At 39.0% G+C, this 17,562-nt stretch overlaps 1 protein-coding gene across 8 annotated transcripts in view; it reads left to right on the top strand.

The window, feature by feature from the left end:
- The window catches only part of LOC126397166 (kinase suppressor of Ras 1-like), a 110,662-nt gene extending 95,294 nt beyond the window's left edge, over positions 1 to 15,368 (top strand). For 4 of the 8 annotated variants that reach the window (XM_050055765.1, XM_050055729.1, XM_050055782.1 and 1 more), the window contains 12 exons: positions 470 to 582; positions 785 to 962; positions 2,540 to 2,597; positions 4,517 to 4,571; positions 5,138 to 5,389; positions 5,489 to 5,685; positions 5,858 to 5,954; positions 7,443 to 7,576; positions 7,690 to 7,821; positions 8,172 to 8,307; positions 10,530 to 10,663; positions 11,302 to 15,368. In XM_050055765.1, the coding sequence (XP_049911722.1) occupies positions 470 to 582; positions 785 to 962; positions 2,540 to 2,597; positions 4,517 to 4,571; positions 5,138 to 5,389; positions 5,489 to 5,685; positions 5,858 to 5,954; positions 7,443 to 7,576; positions 7,690 to 7,821; positions 8,172 to 8,307; positions 10,530 to 10,663; positions 11,302 to 11,389 (1,574 nt within the window). In that variant the 3' untranslated portion in view covers positions 11,390 to 15,368. Of the gene's footprint in view, positions 1 to 469; positions 583 to 784; positions 963 to 2,539; positions 2,598 to 4,516; positions 4,572 to 5,137; positions 5,390 to 5,488; positions 5,686 to 5,857; positions 5,955 to 7,442; positions 7,577 to 7,689; positions 7,822 to 8,171; positions 8,308 to 10,529 lie in introns of those variants that run through there. The other 4 variants (XM_050055738.1, XM_050055746.1, XM_050055757.1 and 1 more) reach the window with 4 other exon arrangements.
- Positions 15,369 to 17,562: the final 2,194 nt, after the last annotated feature.

Genomic DNA, 17,562 nt, shown 5'->3' with positions numbered 1-17,562 from the left:
TCCTCTATATCCAGCTCACACAGTGTATGGATTTGTTACTTCCTGTCCTCCATCTGACTTTTGCACCTCATAATAGTCATGTGATCACAAACAAGCTGTTGTTTTGGACATGTGCCAATCAACTTGCTCATGTTTGACCCAAATTTGTGATGAAATAATGTAAGCCAGGCACCATCACTCATTACAGACTTTCAGATCTTATTTCAAAATGTAGCTTATTACCGTGTCTATTATCTAGAAGTTACACATTTCTCAGATGTTAACATGAGGTGCACTTCAAGAAAGCACATATGTTGATGTTACAGTTTATTTCTGTGACCTTCAAAGGACCAATTATAGCTGTCGCCAACCAACCCTGGTCTTCTTCAGGCACTTGTATATTGTTTTAAGACAGACTTGAAAATGTGTATCTTATCATTAAATATTCAGTGTGTTATAAAATTAGCTAATGTTTTATTGTGATTTGTAGTGCCAAGGATGCGGAGGGCAGAATCAGTGCCATCTGATATCAATAACCGGATTGATCACACAGCAGGGATCCCACTGCAGTTTGGTACTTTACCAAAAGCAATAACCAAAAGGGTGAGTACATGTTTCTTTTCTATTACAATATGTTTGGAATTTTGTTCCAGACTGCTGTTGCTGATTTTATTCTCAAGGTAATGCTGTAGGTAAAGATTAGATAGGTAGAACTGAGTGTCAGGGAAATAAATGGTATCATTGGAAGGTGCTTACCATTATATATATATTTATGAGTGTGTTTGTGTGTGTGTGTGTGTGTTAGCAGGAGCCTATTCCCAGTTTAAACCAGCTGGACTCCAGCAGTAACCCATCATCAGCCACCTCCTCCACACCTTCCTCTCCTGCACATTTCCAACAGAATAACCCCCCAAGTGTCAGTGCCACCCCTCCACCCAACCCGTCACCGCCAGGCTCTCGAGACAGCCGCTTCAACTTCCCAGGTCGGCACCCTGTCTCTGGTATCACTCACATACACACAAGCTATGTACCATGGAAGCAGTCAGCATATTCTCATAGAACGGTTTGTTTGATATCCTATGAAAAATGCATGCACAACAGTTTGTATGGTATCTTACGAATTTGTGCCCCATGAATGACATTACGTCCTTAACATGCACGTAGCTAACGTACAGTTGTGGAGGTTAGATGTAGGAAAAGAAACATGGTGAAGATGTACCTTAAAATTACTCAAACTTCACTGAAAGTTCACATGGATCTGACCACACGACTCCAGGCGAAAGTCCAGTTTTTTGTGACCCATCCACTGCCCCAACCTGCCTCCTTACAAGCACTCGGAACTGCTTCCTTGTTTACCCCTGTCAGTGCATTTGTCACATGATTGCAGCCTTTCAAAATATGTGATATATGTACAAATTTGGTTGTGCTGCCTTTTATAGAAAAAGACACGAAAAATTTGTGAATTTGAGAACAGCCTGAAGCAGTATGTTTGAGCTGAGGCAACTAACAGGAGACATGCTATTCAAAAACACTCACTGTATTTAATACACTGTGAGATTTTTATAATATTTAGTCTGCTGTCATTGACATATATCGGGTGGACAAAATATCAGAAACACCTGTCTGTATAATGCAGTCCAGTTTAACAGCAGCACAAACTGCAGTTTCCTAAATTGCTATGACGTTTGATTAATGCCTTTTCTAAAACAATTTCAACAAAAAATGATCATTATAACCTTCATGATGGGAGGATGCATTGGAGGGTTATTGGATTAAACTGCATTACTTTTGACTACTTATCAACTGTATGTTTGTTTCTGAAAACATTTGAGGTGAGAAATAGGCAATCCAGTAATCTTGATTCATATTTGATCAGAGCTGCCTAGTTTGACAGTTTAACTGCAGTTCACAGGCAGTGATTGGCATGGTTGACAGCAGCGTAAGAGACTCCTCAGCTCTGACTGGTTGTTTTTATTTAGTTGTGTTGGATTCTTGCAAATGCCATTAGAAGCCATTTTTCGTGGATTATCTGTCTCATGTAATACTGTCTGGATGTAGTGACAGATCATCAAATATGACAAAAAGTTATATTTTATTAAAGTTACCAAGGGTAGCTTTAAATATGTCTAAGTTTCTGTTGCTGGAAATTGAAACTAGTATCGGATAGAGATTTAATCATGAATCATAACTACTATCAGTAAACCAATAATCATTCTCAAGGTACTACACTGTGGTCATAAAAACATAATTTATGATGATAACATGATAGCAAAGTTGTGTTAAGCAACACTGACATTTAAGATGAGAGATCAGAGAAAGTACTGTCACGTAGCCCCTCGACCCTCACTGGACAGCTTTACCTCATTGTTTTGCAGCATACACACAGATCCACAAAGCTGAGGATGTAAGGTTTATTCTCTCTGGAGGTGTTCTAACTGGTTTTGCATTTAACATCCTCTGATCTGATTTCATAAAGTAACGTGTTAATTTTTATGTTGCATTTTTGGATGATTAGAATTACTCTTGTAGTGCTGTATTCTTAAGTTGTGTTTTCCAACAGATGTTCCTGCAGCCACATACACTGCTGTTCAACACTCTGGCAACTACCATGAGTCTGGGTAAGAGAAAGCAACATATTGGCAGCTTACCTCATTACATATACGTCAGCTCACTGCTGGCCCATGGTGTAGGCAGTATAAGTGAATGCTAAGGGTGCTGTCCACCATGGAGGGCGCCACAGATGGGGGAAGAAAGAAAAAATTTTTATCTTTACTATTTTTTACTAATACTAATACTACTATTATTTTGAAATATTACATGAGGCCACAACAACATAACTACATAGCAAAGTATACTAAATAATAGAGACACCTTTTTTGGGGTTCCCAAAAAAAAAAAAAATACAAACAAACGGCAGCTCACGGAGGTTGCATTCATTTACATTGCGAGGCACTCCTTCTTTGTGTTCAATGTAATCTTGTAAAATGTAGCTTTTGGCAGCTGTTTGAAGGACTTAGGGCACCAAATGTGCTAGAACTGCCATTGCGTTAGCTGATGAATGTCAGCACAGATATGTCAAAGATGTGTACCAGGTAATTTAGAAACAGTGTCTCCACACCAACAAGTTAATTTGTACACTGTTAAATGTCCTCACTACATACAAGTCATAATTTTAAAGGATCCTTATCAATGTGCTGATGTTAAAAACAAATATCAGTCAATATATTCTTATCACATTTTTTAAACTCTCAACATCAAAAGTCCAGTTTCTGCCAGGTTTTACATAGCAAGTACATATATGAATAATACAACCTCAATTCCAAAAAAGCTGTGTAAAATGTAAATAAAAGCAGACCTCTAAGATGGCACTGCATTAAAACCAACATGATTGTATGAAGGATACTGCTACGTGGGCTCAGGAACACTTTGGAAAACAATTGTCATTAAACACAGCTCATAGCTGCATCTATAAATGCAAGTCAAGACTCTACCATGCAAAGTGAAAGCCATACATCAACAACATCCAGAAACACTGCCGACTTCTCTGAGCCCAAACTCATCTGACCAAAAATTTAAAGCCAGCATCTGTGATGATATGGAGGTGTGTTAGTGCCCATGGCATTATGGGTAACTTTACATCTATGAAGGCATCATGAATGCTTAAAGGTACTCACAGGTTCTGGATCAACATATGCTGCCATCCAGACAACATCTTTTTCAGGGACATCCCTGCTTATTCCAGCAAGACAATGAGACACATTCTGCTCGTGTTCCAACAGTGTGGCTACGTAGTAAGAGTGCAGGTACTAGACTGGCCTGCCTGCAGATCTGTCTCCTATTGAAAATGTGTGGCACATTATGAAGCACAAAACCCCAGACTGTTGAACAACTGAGGTTGTATATCAAACAAGAATGGGGAAGAATTTCACTTTCAAAACTTCAAAAATGAGTGTACTCAGTTCCCAAACACTTACTGAGTGTTGTTCAAAGAAAAGGTGATATAACACAGTGGTGAACATGCTCCTGTACCAACTTTATTAGAACGTGTTGGGGGCATCAAATTCAGAATAAGTGCATGTTAATAAAAAAATTTATAACATTTTTTTAGTTTGAACATTAAATATTTTGTCTTTGGACTGTATCCATTTCATTATATAGGTAAAAAGGGATTTACAAATAACTGCATTCTTTTTTTATTCACATATTACATAGTGTGCCAACTGTGTTGGAATTGGGGTTGTATATAGTGTATAGTGTATATATAGTGTAGTTTCCCCCGTTAAAGGTTTTTTTGGGGGGGAGTTTTTCCTTATATGCTGTGAGGGTCCTAAGGACAGAGGGTTGTCGTATGCTGTAAAGCCCTGTCAGGTAAATTGTGATTTGTGATATTGGGCTTTATAAATAAAATTGAAATTGAATAGTGTAAGTGTATTTGACTTGTAAAAGTATACTCTAGAGTATCTTACAGTACTAGTAGAACTTAATAACCCTAGAAATAATTTTTGTCAGTTGCTCATTGTTGCGTGTTTTCTCTCAGAGTGTCACAGGTGGCCGTCACTGAGACACAGCTGACTGCAGTAAAGCAAGGAGGGGTGAGTTACTACATCACTGAAAAGAAGAAGTGAAAATGATAATTATTTGCTTCTGTTATTCATAGGAATGGTATGCCTCTGAGGTTTACAGCACTTTTTAATGTACTGTTGTGAAGCATATTTATTTTTTCTGTCACTGCCATATTTTCTCAGCAGTGGAAGTCAGAAGAACTTTTACATGGTGTGTTCTCAGGCAGGAAAGTATTTTCAACCACCAAAAATACATCCCCTCTGGCTCTGAAAGAATGATGCATATAATAATGTATTTTGAAGAATAATACAAACAAAGTCTGGTAGTTGACTCAGACTCCACAATAGACCTGAAAAGATCCATTTGTGCTGTAACACTGCACCCAACGAGTCCATACTGCTGATTTTGTATCACTGCATGAACTTTAAATAACGTTTTCCAACTTCTGTTTAAGTTTTCTTATTTTCTCCGGTTGCTTTTGTTGTTGATTTGATCCTTTTCCCCTTAAGCACTTCTTTATAATGAAGTTTTACTAAAATCAGTTATAAATAAATAAATTAATTAATGAATTAATTAATTATTCTATTTGTTTCAGGAGAAGGAGGCAGAGAAAGACTGCCCAGCTGAGGATGAGGAAGCAGCTGACCAGTGCGGCAGAAAAAAGAGCTTTTCCACTGAGGAGGCTGATGAGGATGGGCTGGAGGACCTGCCTTCTTCCATATGCCGTCGTGGTGCAGTTGGCCGCTGGAGGGGCCCCATCTCTCGTAAGGCCAGCCAGACCAGCGTCTACCTGCAGGAGTGGGACATCCCGTATGAGCAGCTGCAGCTGGGAGAACTTATTGGCAAGGTGAAGACAGAGACAGAATACAGGCATACTAAATCTTAGTATGAAACATAAAGTATCAACATTTGGGTCCAACAGAGCTGACACATTGTGATTGTACAGGGTCGCTGGGGGAAGGTGCATAAGGGTCGCTGGCACGGTGAGGTTGCCATTCGCCTAATGGAGATTGACGGCAACAACCAGGATCACCTGAAGCTCTTCAAGAAGGAGGTGATGAACTACAGGCAGACCAGACATGAGAATGTCGTCCTCTTTATGGGCGCCTGCATGGCTCCACCACACCTCGCCATCATCACTAGGTACAGCTGCATAAGTCATCACACCTCAGTCCTGCTTTTGTTCCCTCATTTCCAGAAACAAATGTGTGTTTATACTTTCTTTATATTTCATTTGTGAGATGTTGTTTTGGTGAGTTTATGTAGATTTGTGAACTCAGTGTTTGTAAGAATATTGCATGTGTTTTCTCTGCAGTTTCTGTAAAGGTGTGACTCTGTACTCTGTTGTAAGAGAAAGAGGTCACATGCTTGACATCAATAAAACCAGACAGATTGCACAGGAAATTGTAAAGGTAAGCAACACTCGAGCTGTGTGAGAAGGCCAAAATAAAAAGATATAAACTACCATTTCAAGATCAATACATGATGATTTCTGATAATCTATAGAAAATCACACAAGAACCTAAAGTTCATCAAAGCCTAATATTATCATAGGAATGTAGTTTATCATAGATACAGTGACTTGTAAACAGATCCAAACCTATCAGATCTGTACACATATACAGTCATAAAGCCATACATACATACATACTTACAAGGTTTAATTCTCTGTAATATTTTACTTTAAAATACTGGCCCTCAACATTAACTGTTTTAAAATGGTATTGGTTTGTTGTTTGAAAATATTTTGTAAGAAAAAGAAAATTGAAATAGGCTGTTTCCATAAGAATTTAACACCCATGCTGTGGAAGCAAGCTGAAGATAAAAGAGTGCTCTAAGGAATTTAGATTCAATCAATTGTCCTTTTATTAAAGAAATGACTTTGGGTTGGGCTTGGGTGGTATCTAATTTTTAGTACCGTACCTTCATACCTTCCTAGAATTTCACCAGGGTATATGGTATATGATGATATATGCTGTCCACGTCTGTAATGTTACCAAAAACCAGACTAAGCTAAATTTGTGGCTTCAAAAACAATGTGTTGAACATGCATCCAGAACATAAAGGGATTGTTGTTGTTACCAACGGTACAGTTTCCATCCTACAGAGAGGAGTACGTTGCCACCTGTAGTGTATAATACCAGATCGTCTTGTATTCAACAAATAAAATCCACTGTCCCTTCACAACTCATTTAGACTTTTTAGAGCTTAGAAGTATTAATTCAGAATGTATGAGAGATATTGACACCTAGAATGAGAGGTCTGTCACTCAGCATCAGTGCATGATATCCCTGTCTCTCCCTGTCAAACTGCATCCTCAGCCTACTAAACTCAGCAGCATAATGTTACCTTGAATCAGTTGTTTAATGTTAGTTTTGCGGTACCTCTTTCATGTCATATAAAGTTATTGCCTGTATATAGATATGTATTTTAGGTATATATTTTACTACTACTACTAAATACTGAAATCTGCTGCTAAATTTGGTGCCATCTTTCATTCAGTAGAACTCCAATTTAATAAATCAGCAGTTGTAAAAATGTATAAACTGTGTCGTTAAGGCAGATGAGTGGAACATTAGCTGGGAAAAATCACATTTATTCACTTTATATGGAGCTTAAATTAATATAGAACTATGTTAAATGTTGCAGAATATGAACGTGTGTGTTTATGAATCGTAAGAAATCATAAATCATTTTTAGAATGAGTAGATCTGAATCATAAGCTAGCTTGGGCTCCACTGAATTTAACAATATGTTAATGTAGCAAAGCAAGCTAACACTTAGTTAAAAAGGTAGTCAACAAATGTACACTTTTGGCCTTTAACATGTTAATAAAAGTGTCCACCCTCAGCTACCACTCATCTTCCACTCTTGATTATAGAAATACATCTCTTTCACAGGGAATGGGTTATTTGCATGCCAAAGGCATCATTCACAAGGATCTGAAGTCTAAGAACGTGTTCTGCGACACAAACAAGGTGGTCATTACAGACTTTGGCCTGTTTGGAATGTCTGGAGTGGTGCAAGAAGGCAGGTAGGAGTGAAAGAAATGATACTCTGATCTGTATGTCTCTGTATAAATGATCTGTATCTCTGATAAGCCGGGGTCACTGTCTTCACAAGTTGTGTGTATTTGTGTGTGTTTAGAAGAAAGAATGTGTTGCGGATCCCTCAGGGTTGGCTCTACTACCTTGCTCCAGAGATTGTTCGAAAAATGAGTCCAGAGGTCGATGAGGACCAGCTGCCTTTCTCCAAAGCTGCTGACGTTTATGCATTTGGGTATTGATTGATTACACTTAAACAGCCTGCTCAGGTTAATCAACAGACACTCAATTTATGCTAGATTCTGAAGTAAAGGTGGGATTGAAACTGTAGTTTTCCTTCACAAACATTTAAAGCAGAGTTCCTTAAACCATTTTGTGTAAGCTTAAAGTTCAGCTCACATATGCAGCCAGACATGTTCTCTAACCTCACAGTGTATTTCCATTAGCTTCATACACCATTTGGCACATTTGCTTTGACTCACTTGACATGGACAGAGATGGAAGGTAAAAGATTATGGCATGTGAGGTGGTTTTACTGTCATCACAGTTTTCCTAATCACGTTTTTCGTGTTGTGTCGTTTTCAGCACAATCTGGTATGAGCTGCAGGTTGGAGATTGGCCAATCACCAATCAGCCTGTGGAAGCTAAAATCTGGCTAATTGGCAGCAATGAGGGCATTAAGAAGGTGCCTGCAGAGGCCAACCTGGGCAAAGAGGTCACGGTGAGTGCATTTCATAGATTATAGAGTGGTACAGTAACTCCCAAGTAAGGGAGGGACTCAACCTGGATATGGATTTACATTACCACTGCCATCTTAGAGCTAGAGAATCTTAATGTGGTCAGAGGGAAGGCATTCTGTTAGCACTGTCATGGTCAGCATGCACCATTATTAAAGAAACCTAATCCAGACCTTTCCATAGGTTATAATTACGCACCAGTCTCCAATATTCCAATCCTCAGCATAATTGCTGAAAAGATTGTAGGCCTACATCAGCAATTCATAGATCACTTAACTCTCATCAACATCCATGATACACTTCAATCACATTTCTGCTCTAATCACAGTTGAACTGATAGAGCTCTTCTGGAGGTAATCAATGATTTAATGTTAACACTGACAATGTGACGCTTCTATCTGGAGAATAATATATTTGAATGCAGCATGTAATAAATTGACCATAACATCTTGTCTCTTGGAAACTTAATCTGCAAGAATGTCAACAGTGTAAGCAGACTCCTCTCTGGGCACAGTGCTATATTATTTTTATCATTATTATTATTATTATTATTATTATTATTATTATTATTATTATTATTATTATTATTATTATGATGATGATGATTATTGTTATTACAACTAGTAGTATTAGTTAGTAGGGGAATAACAGTTCACAAAATTCATGGTTTGGGTGAAAACAACACAGTGGGGTCCCGGTATGGTAACATTTTGATACAGCAAAAAAGTAGAAATGCCAGAAAATATTCCTTGGTTTTTTTTTCTTATTTTCATATTATTTTAATTCATTAATTTATTAAAACTTACATCATAAAATATGATGTATTTCGTAGTTGAACAATGATGGATATATACCTCAGTGACCCATCTTCTGGAATGTCTTCTTAGCAGAATATAAAACAAAAACAATTAAATGTAGTATTGTAGTGCAAACAAATACAAATTTTTAAATGTATTAAAACTAGCATCATAATCTGGGTTTTTCGTATTATTGCACAAAGCAGAGGTTATGGTCTTGTAAAGGAGCAATGTGCTCAAAAACATTAGGCATGTTTGTAAAGCCTACATTTTCCGCTAACAAGGAGGGTCTCATATCAGCAGCTATAAATGTACCAGTTGCCACTGTGATTAATTTTGCCCTGTTTGAATCAGTTAGGAATGGCTGCCTAAATGCTGCCTGGATAACATTAGCTTGTAGCATATGTGTTGCCCCGTGTTTTCGTTTAGTTCAACCTTTTGAGACACTGGGGTAAAGGCGACGTAAATGAGTTGACATGTTTGTAGTGTCCCCACTGATGTGACCTGCTGTCGTGTAGCAGATGTGGCATACCATTACCTTTTTTTTTGTTTGTTTGTTTTTTTCTCGCCAACGCCCTCTTAATTTATAGTAACACCAAAGTGGCTCCAAACACCAGACCTGTAGGTTTTTTTGAGGATCTTCTATTTCTGGTCTGGTAATGGTGTAACTAACCATCTTGCAATGAGCTAGCTTAGCATACCTGCCTTCCAGTGTGTCTCACTGGAGTAGAATGTTCTGGTTTGGGGGTGGGAGGACAGACAGTATGTTGCCTGTTCCATCGCTGCCTTGTTGAGCGCAGTGACACTGAGAACATTATACTAAACACAGTTTAAACTGTAAACAGAGCTCCCTCTGCACAGCCAGTCTCAAGGACCAGGTGCTGGTTGGCCGCAGGAACATCTCAGATAAAATCATTGACATAAACCACCGCACACTGAATTGAATTACTGTAGTTTTATTAAGAGTGAACAATGCATTTCGCCCGTGGCTTCTTCAGGTTCACTCAACAGAATCACATGAGCACTCACAGGTCTTATAAAATCACAGCTATTCAGTTCAGTGTGCGGTGGTTTATGTTGATGATATTACACCTTAAACTATATATTTTATTATCCAAATGTCATAAGATAGTTTAACATATCGTCATGTTTGTAATGCGTACCAAACTTGTAACTCGTACCAAACCGTTCAATATAAATACGTGTATTGTTACACCCGTAATAATTAGTACACAAAAGTGTCTAAATGTTACATCTGTGGTACCTGCCGGGCTCTGTAGACTTCAGTACATTAAAGTCACAGTGGATGCTGAGGATGCAAACAGTAACAGCTGAGCTTTGAGTGTATGGCCAGCTTATTGGTCAATGGAAACCGCAGTTGAAACACCCTCCTCTTTCCATCCTAACAGGAGATCCTGTCTGCCTGCTGGGCCGCTGAGGCAGACAGCAGGCCGACCTTCCCCCAGCTGGCAGGCATGTTGGAGAGGCTCCCCAAACTGAACCGCAGGCTGTCTCACCCTGGACACTTCTGGAAGGCAACAGAGTATGTATCATAGAAAGATCAGGTATATTCATGATCCAGGGTGGACAAGCCTACAACATCATTTACACCAACTGTCAAAAGGGGAGGATGCATCATTTTAGTTAGATGATAAACATCTACGTTTTCACATCATTTAAGCAATAATGAGATGGAGCTCAAAGGATCCAGTATACCATCAATCAAATGGAAAATACTGTAAATAGGGTTTTGTAAAGAAATGTGAATAGTACGTCCTGCTGAGTATCAAGTAATATAAATGACCTTTTGTAATATGACTGCTATTTTGTATTTTGAGGAAAGATCTAGTTAGACTCTCATTTTACTATACCTATGGATGCCGTTGTTGCTCTCTTTGTGCTACGTTTATCTTTTTTCCAGACTTTAATGGTGTTTCTCAGTCAGCAGTGATATCCTCATCTATACTTCTGAGTGTCATCTCTTCTTCTTTCTCCTCTCTCTGTAACTGCCTCTCCTCCTCTTGGTGCTGACTGATCCGCCTCTGCCTCTTCCTGTTGCATCTGATTTCCATGGTCTCCCTTCATCAACTCTGCGCCTCTGTCTCCTCTCTTTTGATGTGCACACTTGTTTTCCACCACTCCTTTTTTCTGTCTCTTCACTCCATTCTTCTCCTGGTGAAGGCCGTGGGATCATCATCACTGCCCGAGAGATCACTGCCATCAGGGTCTACATGTACACTGTCCATACATGTACAAATACAGCAGCTGAGAGGCAATGGTCCTTTTTAAAACTGCAGTTGTATTTGGATTTGACTCTTAATCTTGGCTTGAGCAAATACTGACAATCAAATTTAAAAGAAGAGTTGTTATCTGGTGTTAACATTTGATTTGTGTCTGTATTGATGAGCATTCTTGTTATTTTGATTCAGCCCACATGTGATCAAATCTCAAGATGCAGGTTATGTGGGCAGTGCAGGTGGACTGTGTGTGACATGTGACGCGTGTGTCAACAGAAGGGATGTAGTCCGCTAAGACATGCAAGGGGAGGTTCATGTCACAGATGGACACTACGTCTCTGTACTCTGTCTAAGTAGGATAATGCAACTTAAAATGTAAGAAATTTTGTAGCACACATCAGTCGTAGAAATATCATGAAAATCATGTTAATGTCACATTAGCTGCTGTCTCCATTCTCCCTTTTTACATGTCAGGCAGTTTAGCATTTTCTTGTTGTTACCTGGGTGCCAACTGGCTCCTCCCACTTCCAAACTATGAGCTGTTGAAGCTCTCTATAAATGTAAATCTTTATATCTATTTGTATGTCAGTGGACAGTGATTCATCCTCAACGCAGTAAGGCTGCTGGTTTCAGCTGTTACTGGGCTATGACTCCTCCTAATTATTGGAGAGGTAAAATAACATGATTCCAAGGTTCCCAACAAATGGTTTAGATTTAAAGGCTGGTTCACCCAAAATTGTAAAAATGTATTATATTTTCATCCAGCTATAGTGCTATCTATCAGTGCAGATTTGTTTTATTAAGGAATTGAAGTTGCTGTTAAATTTTTAGCCACACTAGCGACGTAGCTCCAGCAATGGCATGTCCACCACTACCGTTGGATGGATTGCCATTAAATTTCATTCAGACATTTATCACCTGATTTGGATGTTTTTAGCCCATTAAATGGTCGTCCATCTGTTTTCTTTGGGGTTTTTTTTAGCCTCATAGATATGGGTGACTATTACAGTAGGTTCAGAGGCTGTTGTCAGCCCGTAAAATAGCTGTTTGCACATCGTCATGTCATGCTAGCTTGTCGTGAAGGGGGCTAATAATGCTCCAAATTTATTCTTAAGGAAAAACTGGCACAGCCATTTTCTAGGGTTCCTTGACCTCTAACCTCAAGATATCTGAAACAAAATTGCTTTTATGGGTACCCAAAAGCCTCCCCTCTACAGCCATGCCCTCTTTATAGTAATATCATGCAGTTTTTTTATGCAGGATAAATGTGTTATCTGCGTCTATTCTAAAAATGGTGTATTGAATGTGTCTGCAAACTGGGCTTCCTAAACAGTCTTAAAATTGCATAAATTGGTTATGACTGGAAAGCTGAGACTCCTGTGGATTCCCAGTTGTATTCATGTGTGATGATGTGGGCCCCTTAGTAACCATTACATGTAGTGAGTCCATTTTTTGCAAATTAACCTCACTGTATATGAAATCCATGACACTTTACAACCACAAACTTGAGTCCTAGGGCCCCCAGAGGAGTTCTTCGCTGACACCTCTGCAATTTCCACAACAGCAGAACTCGCCATCCCATCACAGAAAAATGCAGTCCTTAGAGAAATCTCCAAATGTCTAAAGTTTTTGATATTAAATCACAGCATGGATTTGTTCTATGGTGTTCCTCAAGGTCTCAGTGCCCTAAAGTGGTATTTTCTTAATGTGGTTTCTCTAAGGGTCAGACTTGGCTTGTTCCCAGTTAGTGTTTTGTTTGTCCTTCAAATTAGGGCTATAGATTTGTCTTTTTAAGGAAAGGGACAACAAGCATATTTGAAGAATACACTAAAACAGGATTGTTGTTGAACTCAAAATATTACCTCTATACCCATAATATATAGACTGATTAGCAATGTTTATTTACAATAACATCCTCAAGTCACATACGTTAAAATTAAATGTCGCTGAACAAACGCTGCCTCAATTAGTTCATTTTTAGCCACCTATAAAAAGTCCCACACAAAAAAAATCATTATCAATTTACGCTATATTTAGAACATTTTCACTGCTTCACCTTGCTGACAGACAATCTTGACAGATAACTGAAGCCATTATATCAAAGCCACAAGAGTCCACTGATAAAAACAGTAATTTATGTAGCAGAACACAGAGTTGCTGGTCTAACGCATGGGCAATGTGGAAGGTAAAGTGGAGGAAATATTCAAAAGTAGTGTACACTTACACTGATATTAGTTTTTTTCAGGTGGCCAAAATTTTTGTTGCGGCCATATCAACAGCAGTACATTGTTTAGCTTTTGTGCTGATAGAGTTGGTTGATCAAAGACGATAACAGTACATAAAATAAGCACAGCAAAAACATCAGGTAGGTTGGACCACCACATTTAACTATATCTCCTCAAACGTTACAGTTACAGCTGAAAATGACAACAGAAATCAATAAGTGTGCTGATTTTACATGTCTCCACAACTGTAATCAATTGCTACTTTTCTACCCAGAAGTGATTGTTGTTGTTAGAAATCAAAAGCATATCAGTATGCTATCCCTTAACATAGTTTTCAGCTACTTCAACCACATAATAGAATTTCTGAAATTCAGTTATGACTTTCGGTTTTAGTGTGCCACCCCAAGGTTTTCAGTGGCCCCATCTGGCCACACCTATGTCTATGAAAAATTCTGGAGGTGCCACTATCTCCAATACTTTGCTTTATGACTAAATACCTGCAAAACTAATGCAATTGTCATCAGCCTCAGCTGTGTTGTGTGCTAATCAGCAAATGGTAGCATGCTAACATAACTAAGATGAAAAAATACAACATATTGGACGAACAATTGTATGTTAGCAATGTCATGGTGAGAATCTAGCATTTAGGGACAGCACAATTAAGTACAGCTTTACAGAGCTTCCAGCATGGCTGACATTTGGTTTGTAAACTGTAATATTCAATGTTGTGAGCATCACAAAGGAATGTGCCAGTCCCCTCCACTGTATTGTGGTAAATCTCAGAGACAGAGATCTCCTACTTGGACAAATCAAAACCAATATCTGCATGGAGGGATACCAAAAGAGCGAATGAGAAAATATGAATATTTGTAATTGGGGTGAACTGATCCTTTTAGGAGTGTACTTCCCAAAAATATAAAAACAATATTTATTGTATTTTGGTTGTATTATATGAGCAAAATGAGACTCATTGACCTCCTGTGTGACACTGCCTTATGCTGTACTGCAAAAATACCTGCCATGATGTATGAAACAGCCCTTTATATACAGGCATTAATGAAAAGCCAGTTTTAATGACTATGTCGGGGCAGCTTTGGCTTTTTGTTGCTGTAACAAGCAGATACAACTGTCACACGACATTCTGTTTCAATGAGTCATACATCATTAATGAATTTGATAGCATACCACTGAGTGATCTCTCCTACACTGACATTTCATGTTCAGTCTTACTTTGACTCCTGGCAGGAGAACAATGAGCTGAGGGCAATACTGGAAATAATGGTACAGTATAAAGAAACTTATGATATTGCCACAGGTGTGTGTATTTCCTGTGTGCACTCTTGCACCGCATGTTGGTGAACAGTGTGTGTGTGTGTGTGTGTGTGTGTGTGTGTGTGTGTGTGTGTTGTTTCCTCAGGCAGGAGTGCAATGTACGCTGAGTGAATGTAAGAGGCTTCAGCAGCGTGATCTTGATCATGATGAAACAATGATCCATACATATATGTATATACAGTGCTGGAGGTTGTATTTAATATACAGTGTTTGTACAAGGGTTTCAGTTTTAGAGCATTTGAATCAGTACTTCAGTCACATTCATGTATAGATTGCAGATACTGTGTAAACTGTTGTTGGTTGATTTGTGTTTTGTTTCTTTACCTTTTTTATTTCTGTTTTTTTTTTTTTAGGGTTGAGGTTTAATCTGTAGAGTATTTTTGTACAGGACGTGTTGATACTTTGTAAGCTTCTATTCTGACTAACTAGAGATATTAAAGCTGATCTCCAGTGACTCGGTGTGCTCTCTTTTTTTGTCAAAAAGCCTATGGGATACCTACACATTTTGTTCAGCAAGATAATCTTCACCAATGAACACCACTTTTATGATTTTTTTTAAGCCTAAATGCATCGCCAGAAGGAAAAAATTAAACAACCCAAGCTAAGCTATAAACGAACTCCACTATGAACCCATATCTTAACGTTGCCCCCACAGAATGGCTGTAAAGCCATGTTCAGCGTGATGATGTTCTGTAGTGTCAAGTTGTTTGCAACAGCATTTTTAAGACATAAAGGCTTCATAATAAACAGGTAGGGTATTTACTGATGTATTTTACGTCGTAGAACAAAATGTGAAAGTGTCTTAAGCTTATGTTAACCACAGAGCACATTTCAGGCGTCTAACAAAAAACCCATTCAAAAAACCCATCGACTTCAAGACGAGTGCTGAAATGCTAACTCATTTCTGGGTTTTAGCACTCATTACTGAGGCACTCTGTTCAAGAGTTTTGTTTTGTTTTGTTTTGTTTTTGGCTTTTTGCCTTTGATGGATAGGATACACTCAGGGTGAAAGGGGGAGAGAGTGGGGACGACATGCAGCAAAGGGCCGTGGGTTGGAATTGAATCCGTGGCCTCTGCGGCAAGGACACAGCCTGCTTCACTACGTGAGCTACTGGGCGCCCCCTATTTAAGATTTAATAAGAGGAGCTCTGCAATTCATAAATCAAACAAAATAAATTTGTGTTTTGAGAATCATTACATATACAGTCTTTTTCATAAATGAAGAAATCTAAGAGTCTATAGCCACGCTAAGAGCTCTGTGAGGCTGCTTGGTAAATAGTGGTGTTTAAGCTAAATGCTAACATCAGCATGGTAACATGCACATGAAGACAATGTTAACATGGTGATGTTTAGCAGGTAATGAACCTAAATACAGCATTACAAAGCCACTAGAATGGCTGTAGAGTCTGTCTTGTTATGTAGCCTATACCAATTACTATATAGTGTAATGTGAGTAGTTGCCAGTTTCCAGCCTGCAACTTTGCAGATTTGGCTCAAACTGGAGCTAAGGAGGCTAGCCCAAATCATGAGTAACAGCCTATCACCAACATAATGCATTCTGATTCTAAATTCCCCGATCTTTTCTCTTTCTCGTCTTTTTTTCTGTCACAAATTTATTATTTCTGTCATTTTGTGTGAAAGACTTTGCGCTATGTTAGGGGTTTGAATGAGTAGGCCTATACATAGACTGTAAAAATAATGGATGTAACTACCATGATATCACCCATTGGTTTTGAAGCCTCAAGTTCGGCATTTTGGCCATTGACATCTCCATTTTTTGGAGCAAGAAGTGACCATATTTGGATGAGATGTTGGAGAGGTGGATCTGACTGAGAAGCTGGGAACACTATTGGCAGACAGCCTGTCACTCAAAGTGACCTGGCCTTAATTATGCCTAACTGTACACCTTAATAAAATGTTAACGCATAAGTTATATGAAAATAACTTATGCATTAACATAAGGTTTTGTACGGTGTCAAAACTTCTCTCTCTCTGTCTGTCTGTCTCTCTCTGTCTCTTTTCTCTTTCTCTTTCTCTTTCTCTCTCTCTCTCTCTCTGCAGGGAGTTGGTGGTGGTGAGAGCGTGTGGTGTGAGAGAGAGAGTGAGTGTCTGGTGCAGAGTTTTGAACTGTTTCTAGTCATACTTCTGGGGTTTTCTCTCTCCTTTCTGACTTTCCCTACTGCATGACCAGGTAAGTTTTGACATATTTCTTCTCTCGGCTGGTTGGTGATTGTGTTGCCGGTTGTTGCTGGTTGTTTGACAGAGAAATGGCGTCCTCTAAGAGCCCAGTGTGACAGTGGAGAAGGTTTTGTTGGCTGTAGGAGAAAAAATCAGGCATGGCAAGCTGCTTTTTGCTTCCTGAATGAATAAGGCTTTGGTGGTTTTTCTTGAGGAGGAGCCAGGTCAGTGAGATGATTGACAGAGGTGTTTCCCTGTTGGCAGTTCCGTCTGTCAGGATTACTGTATCAGGTGTCTCGCCATTCATCCCCAACACGCTGTTGGAGAATGAGCTGCGGAGGTTTGGGAAATTGGCCAGTGTAGGCTGACCAAACGTCCTCTTTTGCCCGGACATGTCCACTTTTCACGTCCCGTCCGGGGCGTCCGGGGTTTTTTTATAAACTGATGATAATGTCCGGTTTTCCGTGTGT

Source organism: Epinephelus moara, chromosome 2, assembly GCF_006386435.1.
Source record: "Epinephelus moara isolate mb chromosome 2, YSFRI_EMoa_1.0, whole genome shotgun sequence".
NCBI lineage: Eukaryota > Metazoa > Chordata > Actinopteri > Perciformes > Serranidae > Epinephelus > Epinephelus moara.
Note: the sequence above shows the minus strand (reverse complement) of the source record. Positions and strands in the feature narration are given on the sequence as shown.